The following is a 17,671-nucleotide window of genomic DNA, read 5'->3' as shown; positions in this document are numbered from 1 at the left end:
CTGTTTCAAATTTAATTCCTCTATCCTCTGTCATAGGAGTTTCAGACCCACGAGACAAGAATGAGGTTTGAGCAAAATATGTCCGTCAGCATGGCCAGCAGAATTGGTGTTCTCATTTTCAGGTTTTGAGAACCGGCCCCTGCAGCAGCCTGGCTCAATACCGTATCAATAATACATGACCTGGGCCTTCTGCACCCAAGGCCTGCTAATTGGCTAATTAAAAAGTGAAACGTGTCAAACGAGCAAACATGTAGCCCGCAAGAGACTTGTTCAGTACTGGAGCCAAGGTCAAAGTTATGTTAAAGCTGTTTTATCAAACTGACCTTTGTTGTAAGTTGGCTGTTGGGGTAATCTCTGGAGCGGCCCTTTTCTTCTTGGTATCTTTGGATCTCAGCAATCAGAGCAGCGCTAGGACTTGACAGGTACTTTGTGTATTGCCACTGTATTAGTTTCCTATTGCTGCTGTAACAAAGCAGCAACTTAGGTTTGCAACACAGATGTACTATCTTACAGTTCTGTAAGTTAGAAGTCCAAATGCAGCCTCACTGCGCTAAAATCAAGGGGTTGGCAGGGCTGTACTCCTTCCTGGAGGTTCTGGGGAAGAATCTGTTTTTTTGCCCTTCCTAGCTTCTAGAGTCCACCCTTGGCTAGTGGCCCCCTGGCTCCATCTTCAGAACCAACAAGGTAACATCCCACTGACTCTACTTCCATCTTGACATCTCTTTCTTTGACCTTCTCTTCCACCTCGCTCTTCCATGTTTAAGGACCCATGTGATTAGACCGGGCCCACCTGGATTGGATAACTCAGGCTAATCTCCCTATTTTAAGGTCAGCCAATCAGCAACCTTAATTCCTTTGCCATGTAATCTAACATATTCACCATTTCTGGAGATTAGGATGTAGACATTTTTGGGTCAATATCCTGTCTACCTCCATTGCCTTTCAAGCATTTGGGATTCTATTCCCTTTGGGAAGCTGTGAAATCACCCTGTCATTTGGTTCATATTCCCTCTCCATTAGATCGATAAATTCAGTTGTTTTTTCCTGTCCCAATTTAAGCAGTGGGACCATTTGGGTCTGGGGAGAGTAGAGCCCTGGCAGTGAACAGTGGACAAGTGGGCAGAGCCAACTCTGAAGTATAGGTTTTGTCAGCAAAGACCAACAGCTTTGGGGCCTCAAGTATGACTGGTTGCCAGACAGCCAACTGTATGATTAGGGCACGTTATTTATCCTGTAAGGATTTTAGTGTCTCAGGCAAAAGGCCATTTAACCTAACCCTTGGAGTACTGGGTTACGAATGTTAGGGTTCAGGACACTTCTGATGAAAATTTTCAAGAATCACCTTTCCATTTTGAAAATGAGCCCTCCTGAAACAGCAGCAGGTTGATGAGTTGGGGGCTTCGATCTTGGATACAGGGGGTTTATTATGCTGTTATATTTTTATATATATTTAAAATTCTCCATAATAAAAAGTTAACAACAAAAAAAACGAGACTTTCTAAGACCAAGGAAGCAAGCTTCTCATGAACTCCTTCAGATAACTGATTTCAGAACATAAAAGAGCTCATCTAAGGTCTTTGGAGTGTTTATGAAACCTCCTATATCGAGCCTTTTTTTCCCCCCTGTACTTCATTAATCTTTTCTTTATCTTGTATTTCCAGCTCAGGGAGTTATTTCCCAACCATTTACAGAAGAGACTCAGATCAGGATGTTTCTGGAAGTCACAAATACAAACAGACTCTGGGCCCACTCATCAAAGATTTCAGATGAGCACAACCAGGGTGCTGAAGTGATAGTAATTTCCTTTTCGATGTTTCTTTCTGCAGATTGTGGATTCCTTTTTCATTGGCCGCTATGTCCTGCTGGCTTTCCTCACTGCTGTCTTCCTTGGAGGCCTCTTTTTGGTTCTCATTCATCATATCCTGGAGCCAATCTATGCCAAACCACTGCGGTCCTACTGAGCACTATTCAGGAAAGCCAAGACCCTGTTCTGTCCTTCGCTTTTGATGTCATTAATGAGCAGAAAGGTACTGTTCAGAGCCTTGTTTTGACAGCCTTCATGCCTTAAGATCAGAGAAATATCCATTCATGACTAGGATAAATCTCTTGAATCCTGGATTCCAAAAATGGGGTTGCAAAATTGGCCCTGCAGAGGCGATTCTCACCATCTTCCGAGGGATACTGCTATCTTCTTAGCACTTGTTCCTCAGGTTTTCTGTTTTGACAGGGAAATAAAGATAGTGATCTGCTTCTGGTAGATTTTCAATCAAGACATCATTAAGTGGATTTTGGGAAAAGGAGCACTTTGGCTTCCCCTGTCCAGTAGACAGAAGAATCTCATCCTTTTGATAATACACGAGATTCTTAGTTACAAGGTTGGGATCAGTTGGAAAGGAAAGGCACTCCAAGTTCGAAAGCTTATTTTAATGTGATGAGTTGGAAGACTTACCCAGATGTTGGTTGTTGACCAGTGTGCATATGGTGTCACAGAATCTATACAAGCAATGGGTGTCACTTCTCTCTGCTATAATAAAGCAATAAACAACCGAAGGACCGACTTTCACCTCAGACTCTTGGCCAAGACTTTCTCAGTCTGTATTCTATATTTCAAGTTTGCTTGGGGATTAGAAGAAGGGTATGGAAATGTTGATTGTTTGTCTTGTTTCTGTGGATCTCTGGATTCTTTCAGGATTTGATAGCCTTTGTGTGCCTTCTTTAATTACTGTAAAGTCCATTTTGGATTATTATCATTTCTTTTCATCTTTGTAGCTCTTTCTCCAAAGCTGGTAAGAAATGTATGTTCCTAGGAATAGATGCAACTTTATGCCTATCTGAAATCCTAGATCACCCAAGATTTGTCATTAAATGGAGGGGCTCTGGGCTGTTTCTACTTTGGAAGTCTCTCCTGACTCCCTAGAACTAAATGAAGAAGGATCTTCTGACTTAAAATTAAGAACCAGAAAACAAGTTGGAAGGAGAACTTTGAGCACATACTTTATGCCAATATGACACTAGTAACCCTGAAACCCAATTTATTTAAATTTTAGGTTTAAAGATTATATATATAATATATGTTATATATGTAATTATTATAGATTATTATCTATTTTTATCATTCCATTTTAAAGTAGAAAAAAATTAAGGCTTAAGGAGATGAACTAACTTGCCCAGGCATCATATAACATCCAGTGTGTGTGCCCAGGCATAACAGACTCCAGGGCCTGTCTCTGGACTGAAAAGAAAACACGCTGAGCTTTGTGGGACTTTGAGAGCTTGAGGAAGTCAGGACCACATCTCCTTCACTTTCTCTCCTGGATCCTCTTGTCAGTGTAGAGAAGATCCCATCCCACCACCCCAGTGGGGGCTAAGCTCTAAGTTAAAAGAGGAGAGAATGGGTGACTTTTGGGAGTCATAGGCTGGTGAGGGCCAGATATATTTATTTCTGCATTTGAACTGTATCTTATTCAGTTCAGAAAACCTTTGCAGATAAGGCTTTGCCATAGAACCATTCAAAGGAAATTGTCTCTTCGTCTAGCCTAGGGCCCACAGGTAAGGAAAGAAGAAATATCCCTCCAACCAGATTGGAGGGGAGAAAGGAGAATGCAAACATATAGAGGGAAGTTGGGCAAGCTGGGAGTCAGGCTTTGTCCTCCTCTCTGAACACTTGCACTGAAGCTTCCAGATACCTGTGAGTCTCTGTGCAGAGACATTGAACCAGCCCAAGTGGAGCACGGACTCCTAACAAGCACGGGCTGCCATTTGTCACCTCCTGAGAGACTTGCTGACAAATCAGATCTGGGAAAACTTGTAGATCTTGACCTTGAATCATCCTTTCTTATTCCCAAACAAAGGTGTCCAACTTTGAGATCAATGGATAATAGCTATGAAGTTTTGGGTGACTGCTTACACAGGGAAAAATGTGTGAAGGTTGGAAACTAAATCCCTTCCCAAATACCACGGCTACCTAATGCGTGCGTGTGTGTGTGTGTGTGTGTGTGTGTGTGTGTGTGTGTTTTGCACAGATATAAATGACAGGGGAAAAAATATATACTTTGTACAAAGTATTTTAGGTTGGCCTGCCTCCTATAGATCCCAAATCCATAACTACCAAGTGTGGGGAAATGATAGATTACTCTCTACCTTCATGCTCAGAGCAGTCGTGGCCAACCCCCTGTGTGCGGGATAAGAAGTAGAAGGCTGAAACGTGAATTTCACTGAGAGTTCTACATGGGCCACCCCTACAATGTCTAATATGGCACCCCTTGTGCCCACTGCCTTCCTAGAGACAGGGCTTAGAGGTCATCTTAATGTCCCATTCATCATTCTTTGATCAATGGCCTTAGAGCAGGTTGTGCTATACTGTTCCTTACCCAGAGGGGATCCTGTAGCCGAGAGACTTGTGGTGATCCCCACTGTTTACAAGTTGGAGAGGGAGAGCAAATCAAGAGTTCCACATAAAAAGTAGATGATTTCATAGCCTCTTAAAATTGTATCCTGACAAAAGCTAAATTAGCTAAAACTGTATCCTGACAAAAGTGATGCCACACTACCCCACAATGGAGACATTGATCTAGTCTGCTAGGTGGTGCTGTGTGATATATGTTAGAAGTCCCTCAAGCCCACAAAACACACCTCCTAGGTCATTTTTTGGCAAGTTCCTTAAATCTCTCGTTTATAAAAATTGGAGCAATATTAACATTCTTTACTGACACATGGTATCAGCTATTTGATCTAAAAATTCATCAAAATTATTGTACCAAAGTTCAGGTACGAGAGAATGCATAGCCATTCAGTCATGCTTCATCCAGCATGCACTGCCATTCATTCAATATCTACTGTGTACCTGTTGGGTATAAAGCATCAGTCCTGGTGGGATAGACTAGCCTAAGAAGTAGCCTCTGAGCTGTCTAGGCTGTCTTCCTAACCATCCCTGGATAAAAGCCGCCAAATTATTTTTTAATGTTTTTATTCTAACATAAAGCAATCCATGTCTTGTTCTAGAACTTCTCTAAGACATAAACTGGTCCATCAACCATTTCGTTGCTGCTTCAGTTGAAGAATTTTTATTTTACTTTGATTTTTATTCAACATGTAAAGAAACCTGTAGAATTTTTTCACGGAAGAACAACAGGCAGAGAGGTGAAAGGGATTTTAAAAGTTTCCCTAGTTAGTGGGGCTCAAACTTGACGTGGGGATTCCTGACATCTCACTCTTCAGATAACTTAAAGATCATTTTTGGCTGTCAAACAACTCCTTGTTTCTACATTGGTTAATATTATTTTTTTAGCTCTTGGTACCCATCTTTTCCCTAACCCGTGTCTAAAAAAGGTAAAACTTTCATTAAAGAATCTCTAGTTAACATCTACAGTACAAATAATAAATATTTTGTCATAACTTCTTGGCTTAAACCTTTAAGTATTTGGCTGTTGTCACATAGGAGCAAGTTTCCAGATGTGCAAACGGTATGGAAATGAAGTGTTGATTATCCTCACAGGAGCGCAAAAAGTCAAGGTTGGACAGGATTTCATAGTTCGTAGGGTTCAATCTTTATTCTCTGTTTCCATCCCAATACTTGGAAATATTCTATTCCTCACAGGCTGAAATCACAATTTTCATTATATTTACCAAATGTGTTCTAAGCATTTTCCTAAATGCTTTGTAAATATTAAGTCATCCTCATAAGCAACCCTATAAGGTAGGTACTCTTACTATCCCCATTTCACGGATGAGGACAGGGTACAGAGTGGTGAGGTGATTTGCTTGAGGTCACTTAGCTCAAGGTTAAATAGGAGTCAGGATTTCAAATCAGATGGTTTGGCTCCAGTCTAAGATTTTACATACTTTATATTACACTATCTTGCTCCATAAAATAAAAATAAAGAAAAACGAGGGACCAAGGTCAAGTGATGTAAATCCAGTTGATAGAAATACCAAAAAAGCAGCAACTGAGTCTAGTGGAAAACCCAGAATCTTAGGATTGGGCAAGAGTCCGAGACAAAGAGACAAAAGCTACATAGGACCTCACAGACAAGTGCTCTCATCCACCCTGTGTTTTTGGTGGGTCTTTGCCCTGTTGGACTTGGCTCCTCAGTGGCTGAGAGAGAGATTCAGTGGAGCAGCCCATAGATGGAGTTTTCAAGGACACACACAGCCATCTCTCTCTTAAGCACGGTCCACTGGAATGTTGATACTTGGGTTGGTTTTCAGAAGCGCCACTGGAAGAATCAAAGCCACAAACCAAGAATGTATTTGTTTCTTGATCTCTTTTTCTAACATCATTATTGGTGGTTGCCGTTTACTCAAGGAAAAAAGTTTCCAGAACCCCAGCCCCCAACCCCACCCCAACACACACCCTTCTTGTCTCAGTTTCTTGGGACCGAAGAAATGACAGGGATCAAAATCTGGCCCAACACCACAGAACAAGAAAGTTTCTTTTTCTGGTATTCATCACATCATGTTGGGAATCCTGAAGAATGTGCATTTAGCACAGGCCCTGCCTTCAGAAGAACTCAGGGTAGTTAACGTGCGTAGCGTTTATGCTGTACCTAAATGCTACATAGCCATCCCCTCCACTTGTTTTCTTTTAATCTTTGGGGATTTCTTTGGTTTTTCTGTCTTCAAACTGATGTCCCAGTTTTACACTGGGAACACGTAATAACTTCCTACTGCTGTAGTAACAAATTACCACCAACTTGGCAGTTTCGAAGAATACAGATTTATTATTGTACAGTTTGGGAGATCAGAAATCTGAAATCGGTTTCACGAGGCTAATGTAAAGGTTTTGGAGGCTCTCGGGGAGAATCCCATTTCCTTTCCTTTTCTAGTGTCTAGAGGCTGCCCACACTCCTGCACCAGTATACCCTTCTCTGTCTTCAGAGCCAGCATCTTCTAATCCGACAACAGACACTCCTGCCTGCCTCTTTGATTAAGGAGCGCACCCTGATAATCCAGCATAGTCTCCCCATCTGATTGGTCCTTAATCACATCTGCGCTTAACATATTCACGGGCGCTTAACATATTCACGGGCCCGGGAATTAGGCTGTGAGCATCTTTGGGGGCGGGGGCATTGTTCTGCCAGCCACAGAATATCAGGCCCCACCCTCCACGTCTAAGGATCGCTTCCTTCCACCCTCCCCACCTCACTGCCCCCTTATCTCCAGGAGCACTCTCTGGCCCCCACCCCACACCCATGATGTGTTGAGTCTCCTTTCCCCCAACTTCAGTCTTGCTGAAAGCCTCAGAGTGCCAAGGGTTCCCTTTCTTTTCATTACTCCTTTCCCGCACCCCCCCCAACCACACACCACCCCAGCCTCCCAATGGCTCTCTAAAGGAGAAATGCAAAGAGTTATTGCTTTTTAATTACAAGTGCTATTGTAACATCTATAAGGAAGAACACTTTAAGCTTAATTGAGACCAAATGTGAAGTTAAATTAAATGAATAACTAATTAACGTAATGCTCCTGCATTAGCCCCAAGTGAGTGCTGAGGCCCAGAGAGAAGGCAGGTAGCAGGCTTGTGTGGGAACGGTCCGAGCACAGAGCTGAAGCAGGGCAGGGAACCTGGGACCTGGGAGACGAGGGCAGAGGGACAGATCTCAGGGCTGGGGATTTTCCACCTTTGGTGTTTCCCCCAAACTCCCTCCCACAGCCCAAGTCCTCATTTCTGAGCCAGGCGTTGAGCTCCACAAGCCTTCTGCTGATCGCGGGTGCCATGCCTGCCCTGGGCCCAGGCACCAGCTGGCACCTCTTGTTTCTTTTCCAGTCCCCATGCTCCACTTGTAGGGGCTTGCTCTGTATTGGTATTAACTCCCTTCCTCTTCCAGGTCCCCTCCAGACCTTATCAAACTGACCACCTGCCCAAGTCCCAGGCATTCCTCCTTCTGACACCTTACACATTCTTTCCTCCTGCCCGGGGATCACCCACCCTCCGGCCCCTCTCCCTTCAGGCATAGGGAGGGATGTCTCCGCTCCAGTCACTACCTCCAGTGTTTTTCTCCTATTGTTTTCATATTTCTCACTTATCCCTCCCCCCAGACAAGCTCCTGGGGGGCGGGGAGTGTGTTGACAACTGACTCCTCTCCCTTCACACCAGTCCTTCGAGGTAGGCAAGGGTAGGACTATTTTCTCTCCATGAGGACACAGGCTTAAAGGTAGCCAGTGGTGGGGCCAGGGAAGCGGAAGTCCCCCACCACCAGAGGAGGTCTCCCAGGCCTCCTACCCCGACCTGGTGCAGTGGAAAGAAGGCTGAAAGTTGGCTAACGAAGCACCCTCTGCTCCCGCCTCCCCATCTGGAAGCAGGAACGGTGTGTGGCCCATGCCAGGCTTTGCGGGGGGATGGTGGCACCATCTAGTGTCTGCTCTGAAAGAAGCATCTGAGAATGCTGGACGTAAGGCCTGGCCCTGGGGCTCCCGAGGACAAGGTCCCTGACTGGCTCCAAGTCAGGGTGAGCGGCAGGCAAGTCTAAGGCTTACCGGTGTGTCACCGCAGCAGTGGGCGCCACCTATCTCAGTGCTGCCCTGGCCCAGGTGTCCCAGTGAATGTGACGGCTGTACCTGGTATGTGGCTCCAGCTCCTCATTTGACCCGCGGGTCATCAGTGTGGCCATGAGCATCTGCCCAGGGAATGCCCGCTGTAAGCAGCCCCAGTACACGAACCCCGTGGTCCCGGGACCCCAACAACCCATGCGACTGGGCCAGGCCCTAATGAGGGCGAGCACAGGCACAGTGGGCAACAGGAATCTGTACTGTGCTGATGGGTGGCTCCGGAGGATGGGGAGAAACGCCAAGAGCCGGCCTGGCAGGCAGCATTCCAGGATTGGGGGATGGGGGGACTGGGATAAGTACATGGGGAACATGGGGGAGAAAAGGCAGGCTGCAGAGAGCTCCAGGCATCTACACACGTGACAGCTGCGGGAATGAACCACGCAGCCTTCTTTCCTGCTAGTCTCGTCGCACTGGTGCCTGTGCTCAGGGCAGAAGTCCTTGCTCTGTGTCCACCGTCTGCTCCGTTCCTGGAGTAGGGCTAGCAAGCAGTGAGCACTCTGCAACTACCATCCACACGCTGGTGTTTTCAGTCATGCCTCCCTCCCTCCCCAGCACTGCACTGGTGTTTGCTCTTCCCCTGGGGACGCAGAGGGCTGGCAGGAGACTGAGGCAAGGGAGACCTTCACTCTCCAGGGCGGCGCAGGCCCAGGCCCAAGCCCAAGAGTGATGCCTCCCTAACTTTTGCACCATTGGCACCTCCCTTGCGTCTCCCTAGTCCTGGCCCCGGAGGATATAGCAGTAACACTTTAATCGACTCAGGTCAGGAGTTAGAGACAGGATCAAATGCAAGGGAGAAGAGTTTCCAACGTGGGGGAATACACGAGAAAACCGGCTGGTGGATGAAGAAGCCAGGTGAGGCTGGGCAGCTCCGAAACAGGGTCGGAAATCCACTGACAGGTACAGGCTGGTCACGGAGGTTCAAACTGAACACGGGAAGGAGAACACACCTTTGCCAAGCCTTGGTCCATGTCAAGCCTCTGCCTTCGGTCTTGGAATCTGAACAAGCCAGAGTCTGAGCATATCCTCCCCTTAGCAAGCTGGAGACACCGCTCAGCTCTGATCCCCATCCTTTCTGCTTGCGGCTTCCAGAGCGCAGGCCCTTGAGTCTTCCATTCCCCATGTTGGCGGTCCCTTCCCATGGAGAATCGCCTAGCCCCTTAGCAGCCCTGTGGGCTGGCTGGTGTTAGGTCAAGAGGCTTCCATCAGCCATCGCTGGCAGTTTCCATAGTCTTGCCCCCGGTGGCAGGAGGGGGAGAGCTCTTTGGGAATCAGCTGGGGCCCTCCGTGCCTCTCTTCCAATCAAGGCCTCATATTTCTTTATACCTGCAGGAGAGAGGGGCAGTGGAAGAGAAAGTGAGGCACAGGTTAATAAGCCAATGGTCTGAGCAGGGAAGATGGGTTTGTAGGGTCCCTTAATAATTGCCTCTCATCCCTATTCTCTACCATTAGGGAGCCCTCGCACCTCTTCAGCAAGCCAGGATAATAGCGAAAACCTTACAACGTTTGTACCACATCTGACAGTTTTACAAAGCAGTATCACATATCCCGTCTCATCGCAGCCTCCTATCGATCTTGTCAGGTATGTAGGGATAAGCATCTCCATGTTATACACATAAGGATGTGGAGGCTCAGAGGATATGCCCAAGGTCTTATAAATGAAAGTGAGCAGAGAAGTCAGGATTGCCCAGGGATTTCTGGTTCTAGGCCCAGTGCTCCCTCTACCCTAGTACGTTCCTCTGCTCCCCCACACACTGGCCTTCTGCAGACAAGGCCCAGCCTAGGATGGCAGCAGTACAGAGCAAAGCAGACTCTGCTGGGACAAGCTGAAGGCCTTAGGCACATTCCATGAGTTCTGAGCCTCTCATCTAGAGATCAGAGAACCAACCTCACGGTTGCTGAGAGATAAGTGGGTATGTCTGAAGTCAGACTCAGTTCCAGACACAGAGCAGATGCTTACCAAGTATTCATCCCCCTTTCCTGCTTCCTTCTTCCTCTCCCAGCCTCCCCTCAGGCCTGGCCTGGGGAAGGCAGAAGGGAGGAGCACCGATCCTCTGCCCCCTCCTCCAGGGCAGGCAGATAGATACTCTGCTAATGCCTCCTGCTCTCAGTTCCTCTCCCCCTGAACCTGGAAGATGCCATCCGTAAGTGGGAGTGCTTCCCCAGATACGATGCTGGTCATCATGACCCCAGGGGCTTCTTCCACACATTTACCATCTAGGACCAGGTCCACGGCTCCGGCCAGCTCATTAGTCAGAGCCTCCTGCTCAAAAGGAGAGCCAGAAAGGCCAGAGAGAGCGTTACCCTCAGCACCAGCACACAGCCCAACCTCTTGCTGGCTCTGCCTCAGCCACTAGCCTATCTGTGCGGCCTCCACACCCGCCACCAGTGGGCAGTACACAGAGAACACACCAGGCCAACCACCGAGACTTGATCGGAATTTTCTCCCAGAGGCTTTGATTGGTAGTTGCTTTTTTCTGTACACCCCAGGCAGAGGGGTCGGATGATCTCGGTTTCTGAACTTCAGGAGGTACGTACGGCTTAGAGTCCGAGTTCAGAGGGAAAACTATTTCCCTGGATCCTGCCTCTGTCCTCGGGGTACATCCAAAGCCCTAAGGAGAGGAGTCTGCCAACCTCTGTGGCAGCTCAGGCTCCTTCCTTAGGAAACAGATCCCAAGCACCATGCTCTGCTCGGGGAGAGAGTCTTTGGAGTTGGCCCCCAAGAAAAACACAAAGGAAGTTGGAAAAATCACAGTGGAGGAGAGAGGATTTGCATGCAGGCCCCATTCTAATGGCACATTAGTCACCGACTTGAAGAAAATACTCACAAAAGTCATGGGACTTGAGGAAAATACTATCGCGGGTGGGTTAGGGCCAGACTAGAGCTATGGAGACATATGGGGACAACAGAGGACACATTAGCAGGGTTGGGGGTAGGGGTGGGGGGGCCACGGAGCACATCCAGGGTCTGGCTCCACTCTGGGCTACAGGTGGGCTCAGACTGGGTGCTGAGCACCAGAGCACTGGTTTTAATGCCCACAAGAGGTAAGGTTGGGGATACAGCTATAGCTGTCTGGAGGACTCACCCTCTGTCTCTGCCCAGGGATGACTTCCAGGCTAGGATCTCTTTGTACACCAACCGGCAGAGGAGCTGTAGGGAGTTCGAGTACCCAAGGGAAGGGAGGGAAATATTAGCAATGAACACATGGTTAGTCCCCGGTGCTAGGTGACCAGGGGGCTGGCAGGAAGGAAGGTTGTGGGCACAGTTTCACCTGGCAGGGGCTCGCTCATGGGAGGAAAGTGGTTCTGAGTGAAAGGCAGCTGTTCTCATGTTCCAGAGCCCCTCACGGCCAATGATTTGGACCTCCCGGGTTCTAGCCTGGCAGGACAGGACATTCACTCCCACCAGTGCCCATGTGTGTACCCCAAGAACTCGTACCAAGCAGGCCAGGATGTCAGCAGAGATGAGCATGTAGAAGACATTGTTCCAGCCTGTGGGTGAAATAAGGCCAGCCAGAAGGGGCCCCAGAGCCGCACCTGCAAAGAACACAATGTCAGAGAAGGGAACCCAACAAGGGGCCCTGAACCTCCCTGCCCACCTGTGGGCAGCATTCCAAGAAATGTGCTAAAAACAAGGCTCAGGGCTCAGCCACCAGGAACCAAAAGCTAGAGTCACAGACCTATAGACCCAGTGCCGTCGATGATGGCCGTGACGGTGGAGAGTGCCTTTGCGTTGCCTTTCAGGCTCTGGTGAGTTCCCTGGGGAGAGAGAATGGAGTGGGGAGGAGCACCAGGAGATGGAGAGGCAGCACCAGGCAGGACCAGGGCTGGGAGTGGGGCTAACTTGGGGAAAGGCAGCAATTGGGCTTGGAGTTGAGAGAAAAGGCCAGCGGCCAATGGCAGATTCTGAAGGACTTTGAAGATCTCATATGTCAGGATCTCTGTGCACTGGGAGGGGTAGGGATGTTGAGAAATGGATCAGGAGCCCCCAGGCCCTGACCAAGCCCCCAGAGTCATCCCCGGCCCCAGGGGGGCAGCACGCTTACCAGGTCAGCAGAGACTGCAGTGGTGATGAGCGCGTAAGGGCCATTGACCAAGGCCCCACAGATGATCAACATTACTGAGGCAGTAACAGAGACAGCTGGTTACAGATGAGGGACCGCCACCAGCCCCAGCCCCAAAGCAGGTGAGACCACCCCCTCCGGGCATCAGGCTGAGAACCTCCACTTCCCTGTGCCTCCCACCGATGTCCCCAAGCCAGCTTCCTGGGGTCCCCAAGGCAAGGCTTTTCCTGTGGGCTGCCAGGACTTGCATCCACGCCCTCACCTATGGAGTTGATAATCCCACTCTGACCAATGAAGTTATACAGGAACATCTGGGAGGGGAGAGGGGAGAGACAGTCACGCCCAGGCTTCCCCATGGGCTGCCTGGGTTAGATGGAGCCCAGAAGTCTGGCACACCCCCTCCTGCCAGGGAACCTCAGAGGTCACCTTACTCCTTTTCTTTCTCGAACCCAGACCTCTTGGTCTTTAAATGTCCCAGGGATGGAGGGTCCAACACATGGTAATATACTGTTGCCCTTTTTTTCACAAAGATTTCTCTCTTACCTAACCTTAATTTCCTATACTCTCCTTGACCAAGAACTTTAGCAGCTGGCCTCCCCTTTCTCCACCAAGGCCAAGTCGTCGCTAATCCCTTTCCAAAATTCTCAGTCCAAATCTCTTTCCTGTGTTCACCCTGGCTTCTCCCCCGCCCCTGGTTGTGCACAAGGATGGACACACACGCAAAGAGACAGGCGTGTGCATAAATGCCCAGGTGTGCACACATTTCAACAGCCCGCACGAGTCCACGTGAGCACATGTGCTTCACTCTTGAGGTTATACACACCATGGGGGCAGCCAAGATCAGCATGATGCAGCAGGTGGTGGCCCTGCCATTGGTGTAGTCAGAGATGAGCCCTGCCATGATGCCACCTAGAACACAAACCAACTCACACGTTGCTGCCCCAGGTATGGCCACGGCCTCCCACTACATGGCACCCCAAGCTTTGCCCCATCCTCTACCTGATGCTAGCTTGGGCATGGGCATCCAGAACCAACAGAGCTTCCCCCTCTCAAGCCCTCCCGGCACCCATTGCTCATGAGAAGATCAAACTCAAGAGCCAACTTTCTTAGGGCCACCCAACTGGGCAGGAGCTGCCCAGGTCATGTCACATTGGCCCTGTCCTGTCCTTCTGCACCCGCACAAGAGAAAAGGAGAATGAAGCCTGAGGCAGAACAGGGAAGGGCCTTACCTATGATGCCACCAACATCGAAGAGAGTAGACAGGTCCCCAGCCTGTTTGGCATTGAAATGAGCTATGCAAAACACAAATATGTGGTCAGACCTGGGGGCTCAGAGCAAACGCCCTGGAGTGCCACTGCCATAAGAACCCCTATAGAGCACCTGATTCGGTCCACTTCCTCCTTTTTCAGATGAAGGAGTGAAGACTCATGGGGAAGTCATTGGCCAGGGTCACAAGTAAATTTGCAGCACTTTTGGATTGGACACCCTTTCTGCCCCTCCATCCCATCCTGTAATTCCTTCTCCCCCTGCAGGTTGGCCTTGACCCCTTGGAAAAGCCTTCCCCTGAAAGCACTGGGATCTGGCCCATAAGAACCCTGTCCCACTGGGCCACTTTTACCCTGGGGACACAACTCTCACTGAGCTGCAGCTCAACCAGCCACATTCGTGCTCTGCTCCTGAACAACTGGCCTCCTCTGCCAGGAGCCTTCCCACCCATTTGAGACCTTTGCTAATAAACAGAGCCAGGAAGGAGACTCACAGGCAAATGGGGACCTCAGGTCTTAGCCCTTGTCCTAGGATTAGAAAAAGGAATGTCCAGAAGCTTGAGTTGTAGCTTAATCCTCAAGGTTGACTCATACAAGGCCACAAAACAAAGAGTCACAGTGTCCACGGAGCTACCCTGATGCTCTACTTTTATCTTTGAAAGAGGCCCTATGACAGGGCTGTTGGGCAAGATATGAGCTGGGATTTGGCCTTGCATAATCTGGCCTTGCAGCATCCCGTTCAGAGCAAGTACGGTGCATGTAAAGCAGCCTTGGCCCTCCCACAGGGCTTGGAGGGAGCAGCAAAGCCCTGGAGCAGAGGGCCTCAGCCCTGCAGGGCTCTGCGGTCAGGGGCGGGGGGGAGGGGGCCCAGAGGAGGGCAGTGCAGCTGACCCAGGCACAAGCCATCCGTCCAGGAGGCTCCCGGCAGCCCCTGGGGTGAGAAAAGCAGGCGGTGGGTAGCTCACTAGGCCCTCTCCTGGGGTTTGGGGAGGCATTCAAAGGCAGATCCTTCCTAGCACCATCTATCCACTCATCTGGGAGCCAAGCAGGCCTGAGGTGGGTGCTCCTGTACTTAAGGCTAGAGAAGTTAGGCAGGATTACAGAATAAAACTTGGGTGTTCCTAATCTCCAAGGAGGAGAGGTGGCTGGCATTGGGGTCTCTGAGGCCGCGTACAAGGTCTAACTTCCTACTTAACCAAATTTTTTTTTTTAAGTCTCCTTTTGCCCTACGAGAGGTTCAGCAGACATCCTGCCCATACTCTGGAGTCACGCACATCCCATGACAGGTTTCCTCTCCCTGCCAAAGATGGCCTTGGCCTCCTCAGAGACCCCCATCCTCACCTCTTCTTCCCCTTTACTTACCCACATTGAAGATGTAGAGGGGCAGCCAGTAGAGGAAGGTGTAACTGACCAGCTTGGCAAAGAGCAGACACAAAGAGAACTCGACCACACCCTGGAGAGCATAACAGAAGGCATGAGGGAAGAGATACAAGAGATCCCTGGCCCAGGGTAGCCCCAGAGGCTGACTCAGCACCCCAGGGCTGCCACCACCTAGCCACAAAGCAACCTCAAGTACACCTCCATCCAATCCCAGTAAAAGCGATGTGCCTATGCTCCAGTGCTGTGTCAAGGCAAGCCTCCCATGTTACTCCCCCCAAGTTGGCTATTCACCCTAAGCATCTCATGTAAAGAAATTTTGGAAGCCATAGGTCACCCCGAGCGTCCCCCCATCTCCTGACATCCAGCAGAGAAATCTAGAGAGCCCCTCTCTTCCCTCCATCCTGCAAGCTTCTCACCGGGATCCGGAGCGCCCCGAGGAAGCTGATGGCGGCAGGCTGAGCGCTTGGCTCCTTGGAGCATCTGGCGGGGGTCTCCAGGCTGCTCTCCTTGTTAGTGTACGGACCACTCCCAAGGTCCTCAGGGTTGTGCTGGTTCTCTTCCAACCCATCCTGAACAGAGATGAGCCCTTGCTGTGAGCACATTTGCGTACTGCCTCCCACCAGCTGGAGGTATAAGCCACGTGAGAGGTAGGGGTTCCCAGGCTGGAAGAGGTACGCGCTCCTCTCCTGGACTGAACTACCATCTGGCGAGGCCCGATCAGGCTGTCGGGGAGCCAACCTGAGGGCCTGACACTGAGCCCGTGAGGTAACCCACTGAGCTCGTGGGTACACGAGCCCCTCCTCCAACTCCCTAGTCCCCTCTGGGACCTGTCTCTGAGGATGGATTGGCAGGGTGGGGGTCGGGCTGGGGGCACTCACACTCGTGTGGTGCTGAGGAGGCGTGCAGTCCACATCTTCGGGGTCTGAAAAAAACAACCCGCTAAGAAGCTTCCTGGCGGGCCAGGCCCCGCTCCCTAAGGTGGCCAGTCTACTTCCCAGCACAAGAGAGCCTGCAACCCAGGCTCGAGAGACACATTCTAAGCGTGGCTCCCCTAACAACCACCTGGGTCACTACTGCCTTGTGGACTTCCGTTCTCTTGCTACAAAGTGGCCACCCTGCCCGGCCTAGCTCTGTCTCCGAAGGCTGTCAGGGAATGGGGAAGAGGACAGGGAATGGGGAAGAGGACAGCGGATGGGGAGTGTCCCGTCACCCCTACTCTCCCCTTCTCACACTTCAGAGTCAGCTGGCACTTGCCGGGCACAACTACAGGCCGTGCGTCCCAACTGTACGTCTCACTGACACCTTAACCAACCCCCAACCCTAGGAAGTAGATGCTATTATTCTTAATTCACAAATGAGAAAACTGAGGCCCAGAGAGGTTGTCTGTCCCGGGCCACATACAGGTCCTCCAGCTCCACGACCAGTAATCCTCCCCCTCGAGCCAGCTGCCTTCTCTCAGACCCCGAGAGGAGAAGAGGGAGGTTCAGTTCTGGCCCTGTGGAGAGGGAGGGGTCCGCTCACATTCGATGAGGAAGAGGAAGGTGATGACACCCATAGCAGCGGTGATGATGCCAGGCACCACAAACGACAGGCCCCACTGCTCATTCACCCAGATGCCAGCGATCAGGGAGCCCAGGATGTTGCCCACAGACGTGTGTGAGTTCCAGATGCCCATGATAAGCCCCCGCCTGGAGGGGAGGGAGCAATGGCGGGGAAAGGAAGGGGAGGAGAGTAAATAAATAAATAAATAAATAAATAAATAAAAAGTCAGAGAAGCACAGGGTTCATCACAACTGCCCTGGCCAAGTGCAAAACGCTGGCTGCCTCCAGCCTCGAAGCCCAAAGGCAACCAGTCAGGGAGGAGGCGGAAGGCATGCCTAGCGTCAAGCAAGTGACAACAAGGCCTGGGGTCCTGCTCCCCTCTGCCAGCAACCAGAGGCAGCACACGCGGGGGCTTCCAGATGGAGCTCTCCCTGTCCTGAGGACATCAAGCCCCCCACCCCCAACCCCACTATGGCTGCTGGTCCTCCACCAGGGCCACTCTGCCTCCAGGGGACATTGGCAAAGTCTGGAGATTTTGCACTGGCCCAGCCCCAGGTGTGCTACTGGCATCTAGTGGGTAGGTGCTGCTAAACCCACTACAGTGTGTCAGGTGGCCCCATAGCAAAGAATGATCCAGGCCCGAATGTCGGTAGGGCTGAGCTGGACAATCTCTGCTCTAAAGCAACATTTTTTTTTTTTTTTGCACAAAAGCCAGTACAAGTACAAAATAATAATAATAACAACAATAATAAAGTTTTAACAGTCTCCATTTTTATCTTCATGCAAGATGAGAATTTGTCTGTTATGAGGCGAAAGCATAACTAAGGTCGCCTGTTTTTATGGATTAAAACCTTATCAAGGAGCAAATCAGCACTGCTT

At 50.0% G+C, this 17,671-nt stretch overlaps 2 protein-coding genes across 11 annotated transcripts in view; one reads left to right on the top strand and one right to left on the bottom strand.

Annotated features, from left to right (window-relative positions):
- The window catches only part of TMEM218 (transmembrane protein 218), a 31,590-nt gene extending 14,029 nt beyond the window's left edge, over nt 1–17,561 (top strand). For 5 of the 7 annotated variants that reach the window (XM_006936765.5, XM_003992532.4, XM_003992531.5 and 2 more), the window contains exon 4: nt 1,827–2,568. In XM_006936765.5, the coding sequence (XP_006936827.1) occupies nt 1,827–1,961 (135 nt within the window). In that variant the 3' untranslated portion in view covers nt 1,962–2,568. Of the gene's footprint in view, nt 1–1,826; nt 2,569–9,993 lie in introns of those variants that run through there. The other 2 variants (XR_006586080.1, XR_002145429.2) reach the window with 2 other exon arrangements.
- The window catches only part of SLC37A2 (solute carrier family 37 member 2), a 30,281-nt gene continuing 19,305 nt past the window's right edge, over nt 6,696–17,671 (bottom strand). For 3 of the 4 annotated variants that reach the window (XM_019811506.3, XM_019811507.3, XM_023239266.2), the window contains exons 7-19: nt 16,772–16,938; nt 16,129–16,172; nt 15,667–15,819; nt 15,233–15,323; nt 13,835–13,897; nt 13,429–13,514; nt 12,868–12,916; nt 12,588–12,661; nt 12,222–12,300; nt 11,981–12,078; nt 11,628–11,692; nt 11,370–11,426; nt 6,696–9,867 (exon numbers count right to left, since the gene is read on the bottom strand). In XM_019811506.3, coding sequence (XP_019667065.2) covers nt 11,396–11,426; nt 11,628–11,692; nt 11,981–12,078; nt 12,222–12,300; nt 12,588–12,661; nt 12,868–12,916; nt 13,429–13,514; nt 13,835–13,897; nt 15,233–15,323; nt 15,667–15,819; nt 16,129–16,172; nt 16,772–16,938 — 1,000 coding nt within the window. In that variant the 3' untranslated portion in view covers nt 6,696–9,867; nt 11,370–11,395. The remainder of the gene's footprint in view (nt 9,868–11,369; nt 11,427–11,627; nt 11,693–11,980; nt 12,079–12,221; nt 12,301–12,587; nt 12,662–12,867; nt 12,917–13,428; nt 13,515–13,834; nt 13,898–15,232; nt 15,324–15,666; nt 15,820–16,128; nt 16,173–16,771; nt 16,939–17,671) is intronic. The other variant, XM_023239267.2, reaches the window with a different exon arrangement.

Source organism: Felis catus, chromosome D1, assembly GCF_018350175.1.
Source record: "Felis catus isolate Fca126 chromosome D1, F.catus_Fca126_mat1.0, whole genome shotgun sequence".
Lineage (NCBI taxonomy): Eukaryota > Metazoa > Chordata > Mammalia > Carnivora > Felidae > Felis > Felis catus.
This window is presented reverse-complemented; position numbering and strand designations above follow the sequence as displayed.